Source organism: Morone saxatilis, unplaced genomic scaffold (assembly GCF_004916995.1).
Source record: "Morone saxatilis isolate NCDOM2014 unplaced genomic scaffold, NCSU_SB_2.0 Contig8, whole genome shotgun sequence".
Taxonomy (NCBI): Eukaryota; Metazoa; Chordata; class Actinopteri; family Moronidae; genus Morone; species Morone saxatilis.
In genome coordinates, this window is record NW_023340257.1 from 19,258,958 (window position 1) to 19,286,229 (window position 27,272).

Here is a 27,272-nt window from a genome sequence, read left to right on the forward strand (position 1 = left end):
CTTTTTGTCAATATACTGTGTATATACGTTTATACATTAGTGGGACCTTAGACAGCTTCACCTGATATGTTAGAGAGCACTCAGGAGCATGTCAGCTCGCTTTTGCTTTTCCTCTTTGTCATAGCATGGTATAAAGACGTTATCTCCCCAAATAAAAAGAATCTGAAGTGCCAAACTTGTGTGGGCACAGTTAGATTATTCCTTTAGCTACTCCTGTGCTTATTTATGATATAATGAGGGGTGTCAGAAGTTTCCAAAAGATCCACAGAGCTACTCTGATCCAGTTGGCTCTTCTTCAAAGAATTATCTGCCATTGCTTGAAGCTCATAATAAAACAGATGTCTCAATAAAATGGCTTTTAACTGTTTTACTGATAAATAGAGAATAGATTATCTAAAATCTTTACAGGTCTTTACTGAATCCCTCTTTAATGGTTCAAGGTATAAATATACTGTACTTACTTTGGGCCCTGAGTACAGTCTAAATAAATAAGATAAATTAGTCTTTCTGAGAGTTCAAATCAAACTAAAGACCCAAAAAATGGTTAGTGTGGCACAAGAACAACCAGCTTTTGCATTACTAAAACTGTATCAAAAGTTGGCTTCTAAGATTTCTTTAGCTTAACTTTTATTATGGTCCTGTAAATACTCGAGCTGACAGAGGACCACCAGAAGCTAATACAAAGACTTAACAGGCGTTTTAACATATTTTAATATTTTTAATCATGTTAATATATGTAGGAAAAACTTAACACCTGTAAGCCATTACACACAACCAGACGTACTTATACTGCCGTGCATGTTTGTATGCACATATTTTAATGATGTTAATGAATGAATCAGTGCAGCAAAAGAATATAAATGAGTGGAGGGATTAACAAGGATAAAGTAGCAGGGTTTTCTATTCTTCAATTAATGTTTTAAATTAATATGGTCTATTGTGATGTACACTGGCTGACCCTGGTGAATATATAAACAGGAAGTATTAGACTTGACCAGAGGCACTATTCTTATTCCAAAAACTATTGTTACTGTCTCTCCTGGCAGTGTAAGAGGAAGGTGGCGGTACACTCCACAGTAGGTTGTCTGTCCATATGACTGCACTGCCAGTTTACATCTGAAGTCTAATAATAGCAGAGGTAGCAGGGCGGTCTCATAGGAAACCAAGTGACAAGCAGGTCAGCAAGGTGGATACAGGTGTAGCAGCACTGCTCTTGCACAGTTGCCATCGATACACTGTGGGCAGACAGCTCAAATGAGCATATGTGGCATACCAAGTCAAATCATGCACTCGCTCTCTCTGACACACACACACACACACACACACAACACAGCAACACGACACAACACACACACACACACACACCACACACACAACAAACACACACACACAAGCACAACACACCACACACACACACACACACACACCTTTCCCTGTACAGAAAATATGTGTGTGAATTATTTTCTACATCTGGCAATGGCTCATCTTTTTTTCTTTTTTTATTCCATTACATTTCAGACATCAGCCACATCAGCCCATTGTGTGTCTGTGAGTGGGCTTTGGCACGGGGCAGAACCGATTGGCCTGGGAAAAAAGAGGCTTCTCCCAGAAGTGTCAGGCTAGCTCAGCAGAGATGAACCGTCATTAATTCCTCCTTAAATGAGTTCAGTTTAGGTAAATGAGGAGAAAAAAAGATTAGACCAGAAATAAAGGAGAAAAAGTCCAGTGAAAGAGATAATATTCAGTGGTAAATGATACAGGGGAAACAAGAGGGCACGTGGGAGAACATAAGAAGACCAAGAGAAAAATATGAAAGATGGGGACAAAGAGAGAGAAGGAGAGTGGGGTGATGATGACAACGCAGAAAGAACCGACTATGTAAGACAGATGAGCTGTTTGCTGTTGGGTTTGTAATATTAGCAAATCTGATATCTATAATCTGCTTTCTGCACATATAACATATATCCTGACAAAGTGCTCCCCTCCAAAAATAAATTTGGCAAGGGGCACTGGGCAGGAGGATTAAATGATCTCCACTCCTTCTCTCTCTGTGTATATCTTCCGCTCGATGTCTCTCCTTGCCTATTTCACTATATTTCATTGTCATATTGAGACAGGAATCCTGGGCCGCCTGTCTTCCACAGAAAAAATCTGGAGACAAAACCCCCTGTAAAATATGACAGTCTAACTGCAGTCATTGAACATCTGCCAGGAATGAGTAAACAGAGAGACGTGAGGCAGCGAGTATGGGTTGATGCTTAGACAGATGTTTTCAGTAATACCATTAGATAATCCTTTAACTCCCTGAAAAACAAGATCATTACTGCTATTTCTGTGAGTGTATCTCATTTATTTGTCATGGCGTTTATTCAAAAGCCTGAGCCATGGGTCATTATAGAAAAGCCTACAGCTTTATCAAGATAGAGCCGCAAACTGCAAAGCATAGCAGAGCATGCTTAAAAAGAGCTGCAATCCAATTTACTAAACAAAACAAAATGATGATATGGCAACAGTTATTACAAGTGACTGCAGTTGTGCTGATATTGCTGTAGGAGGTGAAAACTCAGGGCTAGGCCCACAACCAAGAACAGATCTAATCTCTAAGGATCTCTGAAAAAACTAATACAGAAAACTAAATCTAGTTTGACACACTGGTTATCAGATCTATGAGGGTATAAAGACAGGAATCATGATAAGGGACCAGAGAGGACAGATAATGGGGGTATTAAGTGCTATTGTGCCTCTACAAGAACAGAACACTAAAGCTTCCTTGAAGCTGTGGTTGCTGGCTGAGACAATTTATTCTTTACTCTAGTGTATGTAAATTAATCACACCATAGGAGGTCGTGGAAAGCCCACATGTGAATACTATTATTTTGGACTATTTTAAAGCTCCTAAAAACTTATTTAAAATATAAACTATTTTTCAAACAGAAGTTCATCAAATCAACCCTATTTATTATAATTTAAAAAGCTTGAATCAATCAACAACAATGGATCAAAATTACTATGTGATGGGAAAGGGGTTGTTCTTAGTAACAAACACAGAAATAACGTTTACCCTACTCTTTAGTCCCCCTCACCTCTATGAAGCTTATAATCATCATTCCACTTATTGTTTTGGTTATATGGCCAGCAACTTTATCGTTTAGGTTTACTTCCCTGCTCTCATAGTGTGGTTTTTCGGACGCAGTTGCCTAAAAACCCACAGTGCACAACCTGCTCAGCACAAAACAGCAAACAAGAGACTAGCTGGTGAACATAGTGGAGTATTGAAGAGAAATACATTATTTTTTTAGATTTTTTCCTCAAAGAGAGTAAATACTAGACTAGACTTATATGTATCAGTTCAACTCTGAATTAATGCTTATGTTGCATTGTATCTGCCGGAAGTGCACATTTGCAACTGTATGCTTGTCATATCTACTTAAAAGGTGATTATATGTCCGTGTTTTGTTTGCAGCTTTGTTTCCACTGCCCCCTACTGGTCATACAAAACAAGTGACTGTAGGTTTAAGATTTTAATATTAAAATTAAAACTGCTGCGCCAATCTGCCCTCATCAGGACAGCATGGGTGTGTGGTTAGAGCAGACTGTCTGACACTGCTGATGACAACCTAACAACTGTCATCAGATTTTGATTCAAGTATTGCTAAGTGCTGATGCAAATAAGTATGCAACATCGCCTTTTTCCAACTCAAAAATGTGAAGTATACATTTAAAATAGTTTACTTTCCAGATCAAGCCCAAAGAAAACAACAGAGCATCTGTACATTCCAGTTTGGAAAACATTATTTATCAAACACAGTGCATCACTACACCTTTAGCCCCAACACTTGTGACATAAAAGTCAACTCTGAAAAATAACTTTTACAAAAACCTTTTCCTGTATTGATTGATGAGGTCAAATCCATCTAATCCCTCTTTCATTCTTCCCTAAGGCTTCCCTCCATCGTCTGTCACTCGGCTTCCCTCAAGTCATTTCACAGTTTCTCTCCTCTCTCTCCATTTTCTGAAGCTTTTTGACTCCTTTCCTCTCTCTTATGCTCCTTGTCACAATTTCTCTGAGCTGCTGTCTATCATCACATCTCTCACTTAATTTTTGGGAACGCCTACTCATTTGGATTTTTCTCAATGCTCAATGAATCGAGGTGGCTCCCAGTGATTGAACTGTCCTTCATATACTGTATCCTCTAACGGAAAAGGACATTCTCATATTAGCTGCTGTTCTTTCGCCCCTTCTCTTTGAAGGGAAAATTGAATAATAAATAGAAAAGTAGCTGTTCCATGTTGGATTAGGTAACGTGTCTACCTTTTTCTAGCCACGTGTTGGGTTTACAATAATCCATGATTGTTTCATATGAGTATGTGAAACACAAAATTCCAGCTCTCAGTGTTCATGTAAAGCAGAACTTTAAATTATTCTTTCATTCATTTGTTGTTGTTTTTACTCTTTCCAATTTGCCGGTTGTGCAACCCCAATTTGTGTCCTTCAACTGCCAGCGCAATGTCAATAGAGTTACTGTGAAAGGACATTTTAAAAGCATATGTAATATTCTTCCAATACATTCTTTCCAGGCTGTGCATAATATAACACGGCTCTCTGTGAGTGCAATTACATGGACATGTGCCTGGGACTGTGCCATCCAAAATGAGAACGATTATGGCCGGTCTGAGTGGCTGTGTTAGAGACAGAACAGAGGGCAAAAGTAGGACTGTAACCTTCAGCACTAAGCATTGCTTATCTATTCTACACACTGCTGAGAAGAAGTAACATTTTTATATCATTACTTAAACTAACACTGGTGGAATCAGAATCTACTGCCTTCCCTTAAGTGCTCTCATTACTATCTTCACATTTCATTTGGAAGTCAAAGGCCAGACATTAAGAATAAACACTCACAACCTCCATCTGGCCCAGTCTTGTCCAAGTTACAGCCAAAGTGACCTTTTTTTTCTTAATGTATCTCTAGAGAGAATCAATTGTATTTTCATGACAGCTCAGGCAATTTCCAAGGTGCTATCTGCCAAGATATCGTATTACACAGTGTCAGCACCTATCAGGGTTTCCAGTCTGCCTGGACATGATGTCCCCATAGATGGGATGTGATTAGCAAAGATAGAATCGGCGGGTATCTCTGTGGTCCTCCAGGCCTTTGTCTGTGAGGTGCACAGGAACATAGGTGTGTCTGATTCACTTTACACTCTCCCGTAGCACTACCTGATACTAAAATCAAATTCACCTGAGAAAGAATCAGTTCCAAGTCATCGCCAGGAGGTGACCAGTACCTGTTCTAATAAAAAGGCCTGGGGTAGTCGTAAAGAGAGTTGAGTTTGCATTTCTCTTTTTTTGCTCTCAACTCTCATGTATAATTCATCTTTAAAAAGAATATGGTTGACAAGGAGAAGACTGAGTATTAGAGATGTAACAGAGTGACGATTTGAAACAACTCACAATACTTCAATTCACAATATGATTTTTTCACTATTAAGACAACTTATGACTGAAAAAAGTTACTTTATTTCTCAGACAAAAATCTACAAAATATATTTTCTCATTTTTTTCATCAAATGAAATAGTCCTTTTTATTTCTGATGTAGGTTATAAACTATATGCATATTTCCGTTTCTTTATAAAAGTAAAACTGAAAATATAACCCTGTAAGTTACAGAAAACAGCCTCATATCTCTGCCCATGTCTGGCTGACCAGTGTGTATTATTTAATGGCATCTAATGGTGTACTTGCTGACTGCAACACCCTTGCCTCACCATCCTATTCCAAGCATGTATAGGAGAAACTACGTGGCCACAAAAATCACGAAAAACGAGAAAGGCCCTATTTAGAGCCAGTGTTATGTCTGTTCTGGGCTACTATAGAAACATAGCAGTGCCACATGGAATAGAAGAGGACCTGCTCCCTCTGTAGATAAAAACGGCTCATTCTAAAAGGTAACAAAAACACAACAATTCTTTGATTATACACTAACAAAAAAACCTTCTGATTTTAAACAGGATAGTGCATCCTCTAATTCCCAGTTTTCACCTCACATATTTGTATTGCAATTTAACAATATATCTCGCAACTCAAACTGAGTATGGAAGACAGACACATTTGCCCTATAAGCAAACGTAATACGCTTGCTTTGTACAAACATAAAATACAATACACAGACAAAATGCCCTACTCAAAATACAAATTTGGCATGGGGTGCTAGGCAGGAAGTTTAACTTTTCTCCTCTCTCTCTCATTTAGTTTTCAAGCATGTCTCCATGTCTTTCTTTCCATCTGGGTAGACCGTAGGAGATGACAAAGAGGAACAGAAAAATCTGACCGATACTGACAGGGTTTGCCGGTGGTCGCTGATGATGAGATATTGTTGGAGTTCAACATAAGCTTCAGGTGGGCAGTAAGGGTGTGCCTGGCAGGAGAGAGCTAATTAGACAGCTCATGGCTCTATGGGTGAGCTGGGAGCACATATACGAATAACTCGCATATGAGGATCTCATATAGCCGAAGAGCAGAAAATTAGAGTCGGCACAGACACAAAACCATGATGCACATATGCGCAAAAACACACTCAACATACATATATGTTGGCACAGACACATTCACTCAGTCACTTACGCCCAGATCTGTTGCTACAGCTCAGCTGTGCTGTGGGCGCTGTGAAAACTGTGACGATGCAAGGGCAAGAAGGCGTTGGAGGCTCCTACCAGGCTCCTTCCTAATGGTGGAGTTGACATTTACCCCGGGAGGCTGTGGGCTGTGGCTGCTGCTCCCACAGAAATGATTCAACCTGCCATGTGGAATATAGAGGAATCTATTCTGATGGATGAAAACAGCTACGGTGAAGGACCTGGAGATATCTGGGGGCTGTGTGTGTGCATACGGTACCTTAATTTACCAACACACAGCATCTGACATGACTGTTACTTAAGACATTTAGGGGCTATGTTGACAGTTATCTTGGAGAGTACATGATGGCGAGAGACAGAAAACAGGTACAGTATGTCAGTGGAATCATCCAGTGAGCGTCTTCCATCACAGGTTTTGTTGAATCATACATACAAGCACACAACTCCTCCAGAAGGCTCAACAACGAGCATCTCAAAACCAACTGCCTCCACACCAACTCTCCCTACTGATCAGACCTGACTGAATCCGGCTCTTGTTCTGGCAGTCATGTTACTACTGGTCACACATTTTTCAGACATTTGTCTTTACACGTTTTATTATTTCAGGGTTCTGTTATACAACTGTATCACAAAAAAAGTCTGCCAGTCATGGTTACCTGCAAAAACTTTGATACAGCTTATCAAAAAACACTAGTCATAATCAAAATCTAAGAAATTTGTAAATCTCTCTGTTCGCTTTTAAGAACTAGCAATCCTATACTTTTACACATAGCAGCTGTGCGAGGCTGTATTTAGGTACTTTGAGCTGAATACTAACATGCTCACCACATATGTCTGTATTGAATTTCATGAATATCCATCAAGCAGTTGACAAGGCAATTCACTAAAGAACATCAACCTGCTGGTGGTGCTAGAAGAAGATCACCAAAATAGGCAGGATTTATCTTCTTGGGACACACACTGCTAGTGTGACTAAAAAGCATACAAAAAGCAACTCCACAAGGGAAGTAGACTGAAGCTGGTGTCTTACTTCAGACATCTGAAGACTTTAATGGGTGGTTGTAATTTGGTTAAGTCCCACACTGAAAACATTGCTGACAAGATAAAAAGCATGCACAAAAGCTGGGGTGTTTCACAGAAAAGGTTTTTTCTTTTGAGCCTAAGAAAGTTGGTTTTTGCCACATTTTGCCATTATATGATTATGGTGATTTGTTGTGACTCCATCAGCTCAGTGGCTTTGGATGTTAGACACCATTTATGATATTACAAATTACAAATTCCCTGACTCATCACTGTATACTCTGTCCGCTTGGGCTGGTTGGCCATCCCTGTCAATGCGTAGGCTTAGTCACTGGTCTATCTTTATTATTTAAGGCCATTTTTGGGAAAGCTTCCTTCCTACTCTTGTTTCTATATTAATCAGAAATGTGGGCATCATTATACTTATTCTGAAGACCTGGGATATTTTTTTGCTGACTGTTATTCTGTAGAAAAACTTGAAAGTAACAGAATTGGTAACTGGTGAATGGGTTTGAGCAACTGTCAGATCTAGGGAAAATTAATACTCTGGTGACTGTCATGGCTTTCAGTATGACATTATTCATACACACGATCTCTAGCCCTCTCTGTACTTCTATTATTCCTCTCTTTTTTCTGTATACTACTTTTTAATGAATTTTACTTTATGTTCATTGTGATATATTTATATCTTGAGAAACTGATTGTGATTATAAAAGCTAAATAAATACAATGATCATGAGGGTTACACCTACAGTACTTAACATAATTTCTGACCTCACCCTCAGCTTCAATGTGCCATACTTGAGCCTTTCTAATTTGGAATAACCCACCAAGAGGTCCTGGACAACAATAGTTCAAGATCAACTGCCAATTCAACTTAGGAACCTCAAGTGTGTGAACAAACACTGACCAAAGATGTGGCCACAGCAGTTAATCAATCTAACAGCAGTTAAAATATGCAAAAAAAAGGGCTTCCATAGAGCAGCTTCTCTGCTCAGTCAGACAATGAAAATAAAGTGAATGTAGCCACATTTAGCACATGTTAACTGTTACGTATGTATGATAATACACGAAAACATATTAATCTGTGTTTCACAAGTACCATTTGTAGGACAGAGAGTTTTTGTCTCATAATTTACTTACATAACTTACAACTTACATATATTAGAAAAACAATAAACTAATTGCACAATTAAAACATGTAAATTGTCTTTTTATTATCTACAATAAATAGTCTAAGGACTCCTTTTCAGTCAGGGAAAGGTATTTTTCCATTTTTCACTATTGTTTTTTGCTGCAAATAACAGGAGCCCTTTGGCCTTGTGTGCTCAGCAAATTTGTCATTCAACCACCAAACATCAGAGTACAAGACCTCAGATTAGGTTACAGTCCAACATCTCCATGTAGAGGCCCAGGGTTTTTCGTGCCAGGAGAACAGAGACGGAACATTAAATGCTAGTGCTGTCCTCAGGATTAGGACATGGCGACAGCCCCACACACCCTGCTTTCTGCTACTCTCTTTATATTCCTCCACTGTCACAAAAGCAGCAGCAGTAAATACTGAAGTAAGTTCATAAAAGTATCTTTCAAAGCTAGAACGAGACAGCTGGCATACCATCAAAGGCAATAAAACATATGGTACAGTGACAGCACATGCATCATTGCCTGCCTGCACAAGTTACCAATTCTTTCTTTATTCTGAAAGCTTCTTTTTTGTTTACTTGTGAAAGCGGAGTTCACGAGTCTTTGAATTCCTATGACAATGTCAACACTGGGCAGTAAAGAATGAAATAAAATGGCACAGAGAGAATCAGATAAAGGAGGATGGCCCTGTAATAAATGGACTGCTGCTTTACATGGTGACATGGTTATTTAGATTGCGGACACCCATCTACTTGAAAGTATCAAGTGGGCTCTCTGTGCTCAGGTTTCGGTAGCCTGCATAGCACAAATTGAAAACGAATATATGATCTGGATTATTATGGGTGAAAATATCTAGATTAGTGATAAAATCTTAAAATACAGGAACATTATGGAGTTATACCAATTTGCCAGTCTAGAAGGTACATCTACCTAAATATAACGCAATTCAGTAGAAAAGCCTTGGACCAAGCCCTACCTTTACGATGCATCTTTTATCATTTTGGCGTATTTACATTGTATGCCTGCATGTTTTAAGGCAGCGTTTCTCAAACTCTTTAGACCGCATACTACGTACATACTATTAGGCTCTCCAAATCTCCAAATACCACCATTATGACCGATGTTAAAATACAGTATAGGCTGACCCATTTTAGGCATGGACAGTTCACACAGGTTTATTCCTAATGAGATTATTTATTGTTGACTTTTGCTTAATCCTGAACAGAACCAGTTCAAGAACCAGAGCTAATTTGGCTAATTTTTTTTAAGTTTAAATATTTTCTTTTTTATTAAAAAAAATAAATAAAGTTAATTCATTTATTTCCTGCCATTTTCTGCATTTCTATACATTTAAATAATCTCACAACTAACAAATCATGATACAATTCATCATGCTGCCCATAATAATGGTAATATACAAGAAAAATGTAAATGCTGTATTGTTACAACATAAGAACCATAACAACCCGAGTGAACCTTCTTTCCTTCCTTCTCCTTTACTTTGCCTAATTTATTTATTTTGTTGACTCTTCTTTATGCATTTTTATTTTAAGTCGTAAAGCTCTTTGAAGTCAGAAATGTGTTGATCCTACTCAAAGTTCACTTTGAAGGCTGTAGTTTGTGTTGCTGTTTCAATGTAAATGCACAAATAAGTGCACAATCATGTCTTCTCTCTGGGTGCTTAGGATATAAATATATGGACAAAGAAACATAACAAACATAGAGAGATAATGCTTGGAAGAGAAATGTAGTGCCTATGACATTAGGCATGGTACACTGTGAGTGTAAAAGTGTGTATATGTAAAGGGTATGTGTTTTGGCCTGAGTGTATTAACTGCAGCATGGCCATAATTCAGAGCAGCTTGTCCTCATTAAGACTTAGCAGTCCCTCCCACTGAAGCTCCTTACTCTGAGGCCAGCTTAGCCCTTTCATCCCCATTTTGATATGGACCTCAGCCCTGTCTCCCGAGTACGAGGAACTGTGGCAGTGATGGTGGTGGCAGAGCCGCCTAACTCCTGGGACCTCTGGTAACCCTCGACATAAGCTGTGTAACACAAGGTCACCAGTCTGCTGAGCCAACATCCAAAGGTTACTGTCATTCACTCTCTCCAACCCTCCAGTCCTATGCTAGATCCACATCCACATTAGGATGGGTATGCCCATTTGCTACACTTTCATCAATGCAACAGCTAGCTTTGCTGTTGCTACAGTAAAGTCCTCTGAACTGGTAGTTGCTGCAAAGTCTGGTTTACATATTTAGTTATGACTTATTTCATCATTTCATTTCATCAGTTCATTTGGTGGATAAAACTGTTGACTGGCTTCTCAGCAGAAAATCCTGGTTTCTCCCTAACAAGCAGTTTTATCTGGGGAAGAAACAGAGTTTTCACCTGCGGGTTAAGCCTTTGAAGGGATCAGCCAAATTCTGAGCTCTTGTGTTGAGATTGTTATCTAAACTATTGTGGCTTTCATGGCACTATCTATCCGGGTACAGTATGAAGTGGTAACAGACTTGAACCAAGACCTTGAGTTCCTTTAGTTCCTCCTTATAAATGTTGTAATTTCGTCCACACATCAGGATCAGAGATTATACGGTAAGAAGACACCAGATGGTGTTGACCTTAGATTCAATGTTTGCTCCAGTAGGCCCTTAGTTGTGATGAGGCTGTCGACTTAAACTGCCATTCTTGTGGCCATCACACGAGCAAACCATGTCTAAGAAGATAAGCCAGTATTAGGTCAAAGGATTTCTTCTTTCACATGTGAACGTGAAAAATGATTTGATCGCACTGATGACTGACTCTGTTTTGAGCCAGAGGCTAGGTCAAAACTCTGGTTGTAGCATATCTATTAACTCACTTGACTTTCTTATAGCAAAGATCAATGTACAAAACAAAAAGGTAGCAGCCTTTCATTTTAGGCTGTCAGTGGCCATTGCTTTCACTGGTTACAGTAGGTCATATCAGCTAAGAAACCTGATGGCAAACCATAATGAAACATACAGACACACACAGGCTGTTATGTGTTTGTATGCTCTCTAAAAGCCGTAGTCCCAACTCCAACAGAGTGACATGTCTTCTCACAAGCTTCAAAAATGCAATTCTTCTGGGTTAAACATTCCTTAATAGCATATCAATAATTAAATCTGGTCAACTAGGTAGTTTTAAAATCAGGGCCTTCAGTAACTGTATCATATGGTTTGTGAAAAATAGTGTGTGCTAAATGTATAAGGCTACTAAATATAAATATTTGATTGGACTTGTGTAATCCATTGTGGTTATGTAAGATTTTAACTTTGGTTCAACTTGGTGCCTAGTCTGTCTCTTAGGGTAAACTTATCAAGAACTGGTCTTGGGCCAGGGACATATATTTGGTGAAAACCAAGTGGAATTTCTTGTTATGTTCCAGAAAGAAGGGAATGTTCTAGATATGAATGTGGGATCTTAACTTGGGAGAGACTGATGACATTTTTGTGTTCTGACTTACGTAGTCAGTAAGTATTTCTGCAGAATTTACTCAGGCTTTTATTACATTCAATAAAAGTCTATTTTCTGAAGATCTTCCATCTGCTGCAGATTTCTTCTGCCACCACAATATCAGAGCTACCCAATATTAAAGGACTCAGATCAAGATCAGGACCAAACTTGACCATAGATCGTTTTCCTCTGCGATTGGGGATTATCGCCAACATTTCAGGTGGGCTCACTTTCAGTGTACCCTCCAAATAAAGTAGTTTAAAAAATTCATCTAAAATTTCATCTTGTTTACAGTACGTCTAATTGGCTGACCACTCTTTTATTGTTTTGTCAGACTTTGTTGTAGCTTTATGGTCATGTGCCATGATCTACGATGTAATTATGTTTGTCAGCAAAATGTTATAACCTATAGGAAAATAGGAAAACTGCACAAAGAAATTGTAATGAATTGGAAATGTACTTTAAAGGGCAAAACTGCAGTTGTATGATCCTGGATGACCATCACGGAGTTTGTCAAGAACTTTGTTATTTTATTTGGAGACAGTAGTGCCCGAATTTAGCTGATATCCAAATGATACACTCAGGCTGTCAGTCTGTGCACAAGATGGAAGATATTCAGTACTTCTCAGAGGCTCTGATGTTTATCCAGGATTCAAAGAACCCATCTGTTAAATCTGGAAAGACTACTACTGCAAAGAAAATTCTTACATAGTAAGACAGCACAGACAGTGGTAAAATAGCTTCAGGGAAACTATATAGCAGGACCTAATGAAGGGAAACCGTGAGAACCATCTTCTCTGCCGCAGTCTGAGGGAGAAATCATGTGGATGGTGAAGAGAGTGTGAAAAATACAGAGACAAGCGATAGAGGACAAAGTATAAAGACAGTGAGAAAAGCAATTAGTGTCTGCTAATTGCTCTCATTAGAAAAGATGGGGATGATTTCGCAGACTCTGTGATGGACAGTGACAATACAAACATATAAATGTGGATTGCACAGGCGTGTGGTTTAAAAGCCATGCAGCAAATGGTGGTAGCTCTCAGTCTGATAGCTGCAGGACTGATAAGACCAGACCGTATCATCAAAACTTCACTTTGTCATCTTTGTAGCGATAAAAAAAGAAAGAAATTACAGTAAAGAGAGTGATAGAAAGATAGAGTGATAGCAGCTGAAGAAAAAGATGAACAAAATAATGGAGTAAAAAGAGAAGATAGAAAAAACTGTTGAGGCAAGGGAGAAAGACAAAGTCCTGCTTAACGCATTTATAAGCAAGACTAAAGTTTTATTATTTATATGGTAAATAAATGTGTCTTGGTACGTAAAGAGCACAATAATACGGTCAAACTGACGTGATCCGAGTTTCCTGTGTGAAATGAAATATTGCCCAGCTTGAGAAGCTCATGGCAACTCCAGCCACTCTATTCTTTATCGTGGCCATCTCGTAATCAGGTTAGTATTGACTAAACACGTTTGAAAAGAATCCACTCTGGGTGTTTAATGATAGCACGTTTTTTCTTTGGGAAAACACTTGGCAGACAGTGCTCCTGATATACAGAGGCTAACTGAAGGTGAAACCGCAGAGACAACAACCAGGGAGAAAAATTGTAAACAGAGCTGATTTTGCTCGTGCTTGTGCTTCGTGTGGCCCTCACATTTTTTTCAGCATGTGTGTTTCTATTTACTAAGCATTGAAGTACACATTTTATTTAGTATACTGAAGGCTAAACAACAGTGTAGTATAAAAGACAAACTATTAGGTCTGAAGAACATTAATGCTCCAGTACTTCTCACTGTAGGATGGAGGAAAAAAAACCTTGTCTGTATAATAGAGTGCTGGTGTGCAATAGGGCATATGCAAACTGAAACAAGATGTAATTAACAAGAATAATATCTCTTCCCTCCTCCAACTGTGAGCAAGGGAAGCTGTGATATCAGCTCTGTCCTAAAACACCGTAATCGTGTCTCATTTTCTGCTGAATCCCTGACTGAGTCGAAGGCGGGGAATTGCGATAAAGCTTTCGCTCTCTTAATGAGTAGCAAGTGGATGCGGCAGTTAAAAGTTCGTACGCCGCTGGCTCGCCTTCTACACCAGCTGCTTACTCCTAGACTCTCAAATAACTTATTAAATAGAAGAAACACCTTTCTTTCTCTGCCTTACCTCTCAATGATGTCAGCGATGACACAGGCAAACATCTGCAGGCCTTCTGGAAGCTGCAGAGCCACTGGAGAGAGTGGGAAAAGGCAAACAGAAAAGTTACACACTTGTGTTAGATTGATGGCAGCATGTTATTTAATAAAATCCTGGATAGCACAGCTATACATAGCATGTGCTACTGGTTCAGAGTGCTCCACTGACAGCAAATAGTGACATTTCAGGGCAATTTCCCCTCTGCCACGGTAGTACTGTTGGTTTATTTTAGCAAGTGACGGGCTGTTGGAAATATAGTCCAAACCAATCACCACAGGTCTAGCTCTACAGCTCACGGCTTGTACAGAGCCATTAAACTCTCTCTTTTTCCTCCATCTCCGTGCCTGCCACGGGCTCTGAGAGTCACACTTTCACCCTCGAAACGCACAAATACACCCTCCCTCCACAACGTCATGCGAGTTTATGTCTCAAAGCTAGAATTTAATATGGACAAACTGATGGGGCTGCTATAAAATTGAAATCAAGCAACCACTTAACAAGCATCGGTCCTGTTGATGGTGTTGCATGTTGACAACAGAAGACAAACTGATCTGTGACACCAACTGGGATGAATCAATGGAAGAAAAAAAAAAGAAAAAAAAAAAAACACGTTTAGGGAAGGATTTACAAAGTGGTTTGTGCCTCATTTCAGATTATATTAGACGAAGGTTGTAGTGGGAAAAGGAAATCTAACTAACGTGTTTTCTATGAACCTCTTAGTAACTGTGAGCTCACCACAAATATGCGTGCAGGGGATTTGAAATAAATTAGCTCTACTGAAAAAAGCATGACCCTCTGAAAACAAGATGCAATTAAGCTTTTGAGAAACAAAATGAGCAAGGTATAATAATCAACACAATATCTTACCATTTTAAAACAACAGAGAGGCAAGTGTGGCTGTGGCTTAAAATAATCATATAGTGTAACTCAATGCTGGCTTTAAAATTCTTGAACTTATTTTAATATAAAGGGCTTTTGCTAAACTGTTAAGTTAATTATGATTTTATTTTATTGTTCTAATTTCAGAATTTTTTTATTAGGCTTTGGCTTAATAGTGACATCAGTCCTCTTTGTTGTTGGATCATCTTTCAGATAGATTCTTCTAGATCTACCTCTCTCGTGGTAGCTTTTGTTATGTCTTGTGTTGCTTGATAAACAATATTCCTTTTTTTTTTCTTTTTACATCATTGAATCTGTTATTTTCATTTCCTCAGAGCATCATTTAACATAACTTCAACTGCTTTTAATTTAAATTTCTATAAATAAAAGTTTTATGTTGTATTAATTGTATGAATTTGACATGATCTGATATTTTTTCACAGACTTCAAGCACCAATCAAAATGTTTTAGCTTCCTCACCTCAGATAAACCAAACTGCAGGCTTTCCTTTGAAGATAATATCATCATGTTTTCTTGGAATTCAAAGATGAAAATCCGAATGTCATTTGGGGATTTCTTAAGAGATAAGTCTTGTGGTTTTTGCATTAAAGATCCTAAAGAATCCATGATTTAGTATACGTTACTCCTGCCATCTCGTCATCAAATAAACATGACGACACATTGGTTATCAGAGACTCCTAAGATATTGATGATGTCAAGTATAACCCCGCAAGGAATAACAGCAGGAATCAGAGCATGAAGTAGATGAGAGGGAAAAGACAAGAGTGACAGGGAGGAGATTAGTGGAAAGAAAATCTGGTGCTATGAGATGACATAACCACTTATAATAAAAATTAAAAATTAATTAAATAAAATAGTTTCCTTATTTGACACATTTCCTCATTTTAGTTTGCAATTTTAAAAAATGCACAAAATGAAACATTTTACACCAATTCAGGCTGCAACTAAGGATTTTTTCATTATTTATAAATCTGTCAACCATTTTTTCTGATGTGAATACTTGGTCTATAAAATGTCAGAAAATAGTGAAAAATGTTCATGTCAATTGCCCCCAAAACCCCATGTGGTATAATTTACATGACCCACACAAACCCAAAAAGACAAAATGTTCAGTTATGTAAAAACAGAAAAGCAGGAATTCTTCGCAACTGAGAAGCTGGAACCAGAAAATGTTTGGAAATGGTGCTCGATAAACTTTTAATAAATTGTCTAAAAAAAAAAAAAACTGTGATTAATATAATGTTAATTGACCAGTCCTTGTATAGTTCATCAAGAAAAAATAGTTTCCGAGAAAAAAATCAAAGGATTAGGAGAAATATGAAAATAATTTAACTTGCATTGAAACAATTGGTAAATACACTTTATCTGCATTGGCAACAAAGGATTCATTTCACATATTCATCAAATATCTTTTGAGGAAAATAGACATGAAATTAGTTCCTTTTCGTTTTCAATGCAGATTTACATATTTTCAATATAGAAGACTAAAATATGAACATTTGAGAAAATTAGTAGAGAACTAATAACTAATATTTTTAATACTCCGTCAAAATTATGTAAGATTGCATGTACTCCAGTTTAAGGATTTTTTTAATTAACTAGAATGCATTTTTAGCAGATTTTTAATCAAGTGTGTTTCTCATAATTGTGTGAAATACAGGGTTTCTGCCATTCACTGGTTTGCTGTTTGATGTTTGGGATTATATTAGGCTACATGGTTCGTGTATAAGCAAGGCCTCCTGTCAACAGTTCTTTTTTTGCCATTTACCCCTTTTGAAACAGTAACGTAATTATGTTTCATTTGAGACGATCACGAACATGCATTCACAGGGTGTGGAACAGTTCATTCTGAAGTCCCTGCCACCAAGTGAGACACAGGGCGCGGGCACCTGGAGACAAAGACTTTGTTTCAATCAACCACGACATTTTCTCCCAGTCAAACTTCGTCACACCTTACTTCAATAAATCCAACAATGTCTCAGTGGACACTTCGAACACACTGAATTCAGCGCAGCCAACGTTTTCACATGACCAGGCTTGAAACACTTTCAAGACTTCAGTGCCAGACAGCATTAAACAATAAAGGCTGGGACAGACAAAAGGCCAAGGAGGTTGAGGGAGGATGGTCATGAGATGGAGTGATAGATGGGGCAGTGCGAAGAGGAGGAGCGCAAGCATTACTTTCTGATGAAAGGTTAAGGGATCACCAAGCGCTCATGCAGACAATGAGAGACAGGTCATTACCTAGAAAAGGGCAAGTTTATTAACAGAGAAAGGTTTGAGAGCACACCTCTGCCACGGCTGACAGAAGCAAAGAGCTTTCTCCATCTGCTGCCCTTGGCGAAAGGTGAGTCAGACGCTGGAGATGGGACTGGCTGTTTGGACATTGATGTTTTTGAGTTTGCATGCAAGGATGATAAGCTGCTTCTACTTTTGGAAGTGCACTCCTGGTCCAGAAAAGCACACAAAAAAAAGACAAGGGGAGTACATTTAACAGTTTTGGCTGATGGAAAAGCTTCTTATGGCTCGTTCACACTCCTTTCCTGAGCAGCATGTGCACGTGGCGGAATGTCTGTATATTTTGGCGCCCATATTAACAGATTACAGCAGTCACACTGCCCGCCTGAGTGGCACGTCGCAGCTGTGGGTACGGCAACGCTTCACTAGAGGGTCGAGGCCTAGTTTTTTCTGCAAGCTGCACGCCCGGCAGAATTTATATACAGAATTATGTCACTTAATGTGGACCACCTTTGGCTCACGTGAACTGTCAATAAAACAGTCATCTAATGATGTTTTATATAACGATGACATACCAAAGGGCAGTGCAGGTAACAAGAAAAGCTACATGTGGGATTATGTTAACAATCAAAGACAGGAGGTAAACTAAGAAAATGCTGGAAAGACCAATTTATCAGCAAACAGCAGACTGAACGGACAAAGCCAAGGGATTACTCAGAATTTTAAAAAGGGAGGTTATATTGAGAAAGACTAGAATAAGGCTATATACAGGGTTTATCTTGTAGTAGATTAAATGTTGGCTCTGTGAATGTATAACATTTGTGGTTAGATGTGATAAAATAAAACAAAAGGGAATAAGGGCTTGTAAAAGAAACCCACCTAACAAAACAATACATAGACATGAATATGTTGAATTGTCAAATCAGCTGCAATGTGAAGAAGTAAAATACAAGTGGTATGGCACATTGTTGATGGCATTGCAATCTATAGTCTGTGTTCACACACTGTATGTTAAGCAACTCCAGAATGGTCCAAATTAGAAAAGGTGGTCATAGTGAAATAATCAAAAAGAATAAATTTAGTGATCTCAGTTTCCACTTTATTAGGTAAATCTAGCTAAGAGGTAGATTCAACATTATGTTCATTTTGAAGACTGCAGTTTGTGGTGGTATTGTGTTATATTGCATAATGTACTATACATTGACTATAACCATATTAATATATTATAAAATTATAGAGAGTATGGTCTAGATCTGCTCTATATGAAAAGTATCCTGGGATAACCTCTGCTATGACTTGGTGCAATATAAATAAAACTGAATTGAATTAATGTATCAAAAACATAAACTAATAACAAAAAATAAAAAAACAATTTAATAACTTTTATAAAAATTCAACTCATTAGTATGACTTATTATTATTAAACACTACTTTCACACAAATAGACTTTGAATTTGGACATAATAGACACGACTCCACAACAGTATGTTATTGTATGTAAAAATGCATTTACCATTAATAAGGAAATATTTCGAAAACACATCCACATGTGCATGTTCAGGCTGTGGATACGACTGCCTATGATCTGCTTGAACTTTACACTGGCAGCCCTCTCACTACTGTCTGTTTTCTATAAAGGAACACGCTGTTCAGACAGAGGAGAAAAGGCCATCTTGGACTGCTTACTGGGAAGTCGTTTTGTATTTGAGGAAGAAAGAAAACAGTGGTTCTGAAGATGCACAAAGAGAGTTTTTAGAAAGGCACCATGAATTAATTGGGAGATTGGGAGTAGATGTTTTGTCAATCTGGATGTCTTGGCTTGTGTTCTGTTTAGTCAGGTGTGCCATCTGTGGCTTAGTTGGATGTGTAGTTAACATTGGCAAAATTCAGATCCTAAATTTTGTGATTTCAACATTATTATCATTAAAACTGTTCTATTATATTCCCACTCCTGACCTTCTCATAAAAGTAACTGTAACATGGGCAAAAGGGAGGAACTAAATGCTCCACATGTTGCATTGTGTCTTGAAGCTCAAGCAAACATCTAAAGAGAAACTGTCAACTGTGCTAATCTTTTGATTGTCTGTAGTTTAGTTGTGAGAAGACCATGGAAAACAGAACAAGTCCCTGGGCTTTTCACAGCCCAGCAGGGAAACACTTTCATGAATTCAAGGTCTCCCAAGACATCCAAGGCTGTACTGCTTTGTGCTTCTTTGACGTTATCATGATGTCTTCTCTGAATTCTCTGAATGAATGAGAACGTGGTATTTGTGTGCAAGGCGGAAAAAACGGTTGTAAGACAAAGTCCATTATAAAATGGTAAGATCAGAAGATTGGAAAAATGTATTACTTAGGTTTTTAAGCAATGCGACCAGCCAGAATTTAATGTCAGGTTCTTATTACTCTCAAATATCGATACAGTATTGGTCTGGCTAGTTTCAATATGATGATAACTTAACCATGGCTAAAGAAAGCAAACCTGCCTCCACTTCATCCACTTGTTTTTAACAAAACATTCAGTATATTCCAAACAGTGGCCATATTTCCACCCAAATATGTATAAATACACTGCTTCCATCTTAGTCGTGAATGCTAGTCTGAAGATCCTCCATGTGGTCCGCTCGTTGGTCGGAATTCATATTCTAGGCATCACTCAGACCATTGATTCTCTAAACAAAACACTTGACTGAAGTCAGCTAGTTATTATCATCTAATTAAATTGTAGTTGTCTTTATCTTAGCTCAATGTGTGACAGTAATCAAGACGGCAGACAGCCAACAGCAGTTAGAAATACTCTGAACAACTAAGCTTCTCTTGTAAAAAGCTGCACAACAGATTATATCAAAACAACACACAAATAGATTAAAATGATAAAATTAGGCAAAACAACAACACAAAGCTTTTGACTATTCATAAACTCAGAAAGAAGAGGCTGGGCAGCAGAAACAAAATTCTTCTCAATGTTCCTCAGTCCTCGATTTTAAAAGCACAGTGTACGACACTCAAAAGCGGTTCAAAGGCTGACAAAGAAACAGATGGACACAAAGAGGAACAGAGAGAGACAGGGGTGATAAGGTGAGTTATGCTCTCTGAGTTCAGAGAGAGACGACTAGCTCTGATAAAAAATAAAAAAATGTCACACAACAAAAAAGCAAAGCCAGCAAGCTGTGGTAAACCACATACTCCCCACAGGGACATTGTGATTCAATCCTCTTGGCATGCCATCTGCATATTTCCACCCAAGGCAGGACACTGAACGACTACACATTTTGACATTTACATTAGTGAAGGACGTCTTTTTTTCTTTGGCTGGAGGCCGACATTGCAACACTATCTCATGACCATGCACAGGAGGAAAAGTCAAAATATACACATAACAATGCATGAGGGCAGTAACTGAAATACATATACAATAAAAGGATAGGGACATATTTTTGAAGTCTATCTTGAACCAATACTGCTTGCCCATATGTTTAAATTGGTTTTGGTTGCTGTTATTATTCCTCTTGTTCTCACTGGCCGCAGAGAGATCCCTTCCCAAAGTGATATCAATGAAAGTGATGGGGGACAAAAGTGGAGAGCTACCAAATTTTCAGTCTGTTTAGTACCAAATTCCCTCTGTGCTTTTATTCATCTGCCAGGTAAACACTGCCTATAGAAGCACAAAGAGGGAAATTTATAATAAAAACAATGTGACTTTGAAAGGTGCTCACTTGATTTGTCTAACTTATTATTAGGTTCAGTTAGGAATGTGGATTTTGTTGCCTATCACTTACATCAAAATTGCTGTAGTAAATGATCTCTTTGAACCCAGTATGGACAAGATAAAAGACTATAGTGACCAATAATCCTTACAAATTTGCATTCAGATATGGGCATGTCAGTAAAATTTTAAAAAAAACTTTTAATTTTGTGCTGATTATGGCTGTACTTTTTCTAATGACTTGTTTCATTTGATAAAGGGGAAATCTAACTGAATCTGACCCGGTGCCAGGCATGAAGAATAACTATTTTAAAAATTCCAATCCCCTAGCTGATGGTCTTGTTTGCTTATGTCAGTCACATAGATGCATCAGTATTAAAATGAGACTTTCATAACCAGTTAAAAACTCCTTGGACTACATTTGGGTGAAAAAGTACAAAACCATTTCACCCATGAAACAAAGAAATCGTTTGTTTCTGCTTTATACTGAAGATTAACAGTTGATATTAATAAATTAACTACAAGCTTTTGAGGTGTGCAAAACAAAACTAAATTTTGTACATTTTCAGTACGACAGAAAATAAAAACCATTAGTAACTTAAAACAAAACTGTGCTTAGTTAACATGTGCTTTGCTGGATTGTTAAAAAGGTCCAGTGTGTAAAATTTAGGAGGCTCTATTATCATAAATGTAATATAATATTCATGGGTATGTTTTCATTAGTTTATACTCTCTGAATATAGGAATTGTTGTGCTTTTTGTTACCTTAGATTGAATCGTTTATATCTACAGATGCTGCGGGTGGAGCCAGAATGGACAAACAAATGCTATTTTACTCTATCTGGGTACGCCATATAAAAAGACAAATTAAGACACACACCCAATGTGAATACCAAACACTATAGGTGACATCGACATCGCAAAAAACAATGAAAAGCAGCAATGCATGGAAGTGTGGCTTGTCATAATAATCCACCTTGAAATGAGGCACATTTCTCTTGATGAGGTTCACAATACATAACTGTCAGCACAAGGACTCACACCATCTGATTACTCCTGAGTGTATTTTTATAATATTAGTCCTGGACTGACTGTCAGTGGGAGCCTCAATTAAAACACTGCAAATTATGTGTTAGAGTGAACGTGAGGTATTGTAGCCATCATCAACAGTGATTCTCATTACTTTGCTTCTTTGTTTCCCTACAGACTTTGTAATTTAGAACTATAGCTGTGCCTTAATATTGCAAAATTGAAAGGGGACTGACTGCACCCTTTCAAAGCTTCTTGGTGGTATTTCCAATTTATTTTTCTGTTCTGTTTTTACTATCACCTAATAACGGCAAAAGAGCTAGTGAAACAATGTAATATCATCAAATGTTACTAAAGGCAGTTCTAGAGCAACATAACGATGATTTGCCTGTTGCCATCAACCAAAACCGATGTCAGCGAAGGTGTCCCATGGTGCTAAAATCCCAAAGGCCTTGCTACTCAAATCAGATTTTTAGTTCAGATCTGATTGTTCTGTTTTACTGTTGTACTTTTGAGTGACCCATATCTCGTATCAGTTTAAATTACCTCCATCCTGAAATAAAACCAATGGACAAAAGATATGAAAACAAAATATATGATGTCTGGACAGTATGTCAGAGAGGGAACTGAAATTCTAGCCCACATTAGATAAATAGTATTTTTCCTCCTTTAACTTTGTTACCGGATTAGAAATGTTTTTTTGTTTATGGAGGCAAAGTTCTGCTTTCAATATGAATTTAAAAAAATACATAAATGGGAAACATCTGTATTGCATGGATAGTGAGAAGAGATCTGAGCTGGAGCACTTTCAACTGCAGTGTGAGCGTAGCCTTTCAACTCTGTCAATAACACATAAGCACAATTCCTGAAAGAACTGCCCCCCCTACCTCCAAAGATCAAAGAAGGCTAACATGCCCCTGACAAATTCAGTCTTAACCAACTCCAAAACACACTGGACATGGAGGTGCTTGTGAAAAGCATCCTGCTTCACTTTGGTGTCCATGCTGACCAATGAGAGTGAACACACAAAAGGGCTTTTTTCTCTGAATTACATTACCACACAGAGGCACATCTCATCCCAAACACAGATTTCTTAACAGCTTCTGCTTTTGGTGTGTATTTTTAAATACGTGTTCAGTGATTTTAATGGCATAGTCACTGTGGGCTGACCTACATGGCCTTTTGAAAACTCTGCTTTTCACAGGTTACTGATTGTACAATGTGAAGTCCACAAAGTAGGTCAAAGCACAGATACACTCATGGATGGCATTCTGAATGAATGCTTGCACATGCTGTCCTTCAGTACACGATTCCCATACATTCACTCTGTACTGCTGATCTTCTCTAAACGTGTAAGGCAGTTGGCAATGAGATGTGAGCAAGAATACATATTTCAGTGTGGAACCATTTCATAAACTTTTAGCTAACATTATTTGTATCATGTGACATTAATGGACATAGAATAAATATTTTTCACTCAAAAAGACAGTGGGAACAGTGTAATGGTTGTCAGTTCTGGGACAGGGATCCTTTAACAAAAAGCCTAATTTGTGCTCCATCCTTTCTAGTTAAATTGACTATAAATTGGAAATATTCCTATTATAAAGACACAGGCTGTGTAAAAGTATTTACTGCAGATCCTTTACTTTCAAGTAACTTCATATAGCCTGTTAGAGTTCAGTTAGTATAACTTAATTCAGAAGTCAGTTGTGCAATTTAAAAGCCTCTAGCTTAGCACTAATGTATGATGTGACATTGTGGAATACATGGTTGGCTCAACTTTTAGTAAATGTCCATGTTGTATTAAACAACTGATGTTTAGATAAGAAAAACAATTCTACAGCTGCATGTTATGTTTTTTTCTAATCTGGCATTTTAAATACAATGACTGTCTCTGTTAAAATAATATAGCTTCTAATCATGTGCTTAATTAATCAGGTGTTTTAAGAAAGAACAGAGCTCACCTCTCTTAGAATTTGCTTGTCTCACTCGCCAAACCGTCTTGTGGATCTCAAAGTTGTAATTTGCAGGCAGGGCTTTGATCGCCTCCTGTAACTCAGGGTCTTGCAGGATTTCATCTGGAATTTGATTGGCTACCCGCCGTGGTCCTCGGACTGAAGAGAAAGTCAAATGATGGAGCGGTTAGCAATGCAATAAACACAGGTTGAAGCAAGGACGCCGGATCTAATGGACTGAACTCTATTCGACAGGCAAGCTGGTCACAGTCTGAGTGTGGAGGGGGCTAATGCAGTTCAGGAAAGTCGCTTTCCACATTCAATATTGCCCAAATGTGTCTCCCACCTCAAACAGGAATAGGCCAGGTTTTAAGAGGAATGAGAGTGGTTGAATTGGACAAATTTGTCCTTGTAGCATCTTCTATTTTAAATTTTTCTACAAGCTACTGGAAAGCTTGACATGCCGGCTGAAATGGAGAAAAAAGCTGAAAGAAGTTTGGCTCAGACTTTACTGGCAGAGTTTGAACTTGATGTCGCCCTGCTTGGTCTCAAGTACAGGCAGAATTACTTTAATCACAATGTACAATCTTCTTTGGTGACTCACGGATAAAAAGGTCAGTCACAAACAAAACCCTTCCAATAGGTAAGACATGCTTAAGAAAACAAGGTCACAAAGAAGACTTGTCTTAATTATCTGGTCTAAACAACAGTGTCTCTAACATATTTAAAAAAACTTGAGATACCCTATGGTCTTCTCATCCTTCCGACTAAACATCCTCACATGTTAAAGAGGCCATCATTCAGCAGTTTACACCCACGTCATTGATTTTCTACCACCAGGACTGCATCAGTACTTTATTTTGACTTTAATAAATAACTAAGACATTCAAAATTAAAGTGTTTCATCTGTAAGATTATTTATTTTTTCAAAAATGTAAATGTGAACATTTCATTTAACCAGTCTTGCACTGCAGTTGTCATAATTCATGTAGCCACTGAACTACTTTCTGTATAAATCTTTGCCACCACACAATGAGGACACTGTTGTGCTTTCCCACTATTACAGCTGCGAAAAAGCTCAATTGACTTGAGCTATATTCATGGCACAGTCCAAGTAAATTATGTATTTGATTTTATAAATTAAAAACAAGTTAAAAAAAAACTTGAGACCTAAATGAAATACAAAAAAAAAAAAAAAAAAAATAGGCAATCAAAATGCTGCTCTTGCTCCATCTGTCGTTATTCTGTATGACTGAACAAAGTCTAGAGGAGAAATCCTGCCTCCTGTCTCCTTACTTGCAGTAAACTTAATTAGAAACAAACTTTTCAGTTTCTTTTCCTACTAGATCTTCTTAGATGTGCATCATCATCATCATCTTTTACCTCTCTATTCCCTGCATCATTTTACTTGATATAAACCAGCCTGTAGCCTCTGCAGTGAGCTCATATTATGGTAGCTCTATATCAGTGTTTCCCATATAGAGAATATGGCCTCACCTAAAACAATTTCTTTGTATATTATGTGTCTGTATCCATTTCAAAAGTATTGAGTGGAATCACAGATTAAAGCACAGATGTATCAATAAGTTTGCCAACACGGTGAAATCGTGTGAAATCATGTTTTAATAGAAAGTTAGTTTGTGCATGTGTTGGAAACACTGTATGGTTGCCAAGAAAAAATTATGTAACTTTTTCTTTTGGCAAGGAAACACCATTAGCATGGTCAGTAAATCACACTCATCCTATAAAAACTCTGCTCTCACCACTTCCTTCAGGCCGGTTTCTTCCTCAGTGGCAATGAACAAACTATACATCCAATATAAGAGAAAGAAACACTGCAAATAAATAAAATAAAACCCAATCAATCATCTAAGATGTTGTGTTCAATGGTAAACTGTATTTGTGAAATCATGCAGTCGGTTATCAGGAGGTAATATGTCATTTCCGCAGTGATCTTCTGTTGTAATAAATCCAAACTAACAAGACAACACTGACAATCCTCTCGGTAACAATGAGACAATCTTTCATAAACCCTATAAACACACACAACTGATCTGTCAGCTGATCGACAAACACTTCACATCGATCTCATGTTCTAACGCGGATTTGATGCCAGCTAGAAGGCAAAAAAAACTAAATGTTTTATCATTTAAGTTGATTCTACTGAATAAAGCTGGATAGCTATCAAACAGCACTGCAACCCAGACGACGTTTCCCCATTTTCTTGTTTGCACCGTAGCCGGACAGCTGTGTTGTTGTGTCAGTACAGCTGCGTCTCATCGATGGGGAAGCCAGCTACCTATCAGCTTATAAATATATTCCTCTGTGTGTTGTATTAAATATCTCTTAATGGGTGTTAATATTTACCTGCGGGCTTCTTGGCAGGAACAATCTGCACTTCACTCGAGGGCGCTGCCATGTTTTATTCTCCCAAACATCACACATGTGAGGGCACAGAAAGGCGAAAGCAATCGAGCGAAGAGGCGAGTGGAGAAAAGTCGAACACCGATACAATCGATGTCACCTAACGGGACAGGAGGACATGTGGACCACACTGGGACAGGTCGTTACGGTATATCTCTGTGGGTTACAGTGTCCATTGTCAGTAGTAGTAGTTAGTTCACTCAGCCTAAATAAGTAAAAACAAGTCTTGTAAAACAAAATGAAAACAGAACATTTATAAAAGAAAACATTGTGCAGCTGAGCTTTACATACATGTGAAACAAAATAGAATAAATATGACATTACGATAAAATATTAAATAAAAATATATATTCAAAGAAAATCTGAAATAAAATATAACTCCGTTAAATTAAATTGTATTTTTTAAAACGAACCTAACTTGTAAATCTTGTTGAATAAATAATGTAATAGCCTAGTATAGTCGTGTCATAATTATTTGCAATGCATTGCAATATGTGTGTCTGTGTTTGTCAGGGAGAGAGAGAGAGAGAGAGAGAGAGAGAGAGAGAGAGAGAGAGA

General features: G+C 37.9%; 1 protein-coding gene across 1 annotated transcript in view; it reads right to left on the reverse strand.

Moving 5' to 3' along the window:
• dph1 (diphthamide biosynthesis 1) overlaps nt 1–26,754 on the reverse strand; it is a 54,108-nt gene extending 27,354 nt beyond the window's left edge. Inside the window, exons 1-3 of the mRNA XM_035680165.1 lie at nt 26,658–26,754; nt 24,300–24,449; nt 14,436–14,499 (exon numbers count right to left, since the gene is read on the reverse strand). Coding sequence (XP_035536058.1) covers nt 14,436–14,499; nt 24,300–24,449; nt 26,658–26,709 — 266 coding nt within the window. The 5' untranslated portion in view covers nt 26,710–26,754. The remainder of the gene's footprint in view (nt 1–14,435; nt 14,500–24,299; nt 24,450–26,657) is intronic.
• Nucleotides 26,755–27,272: the final 518 nt, after the last annotated feature.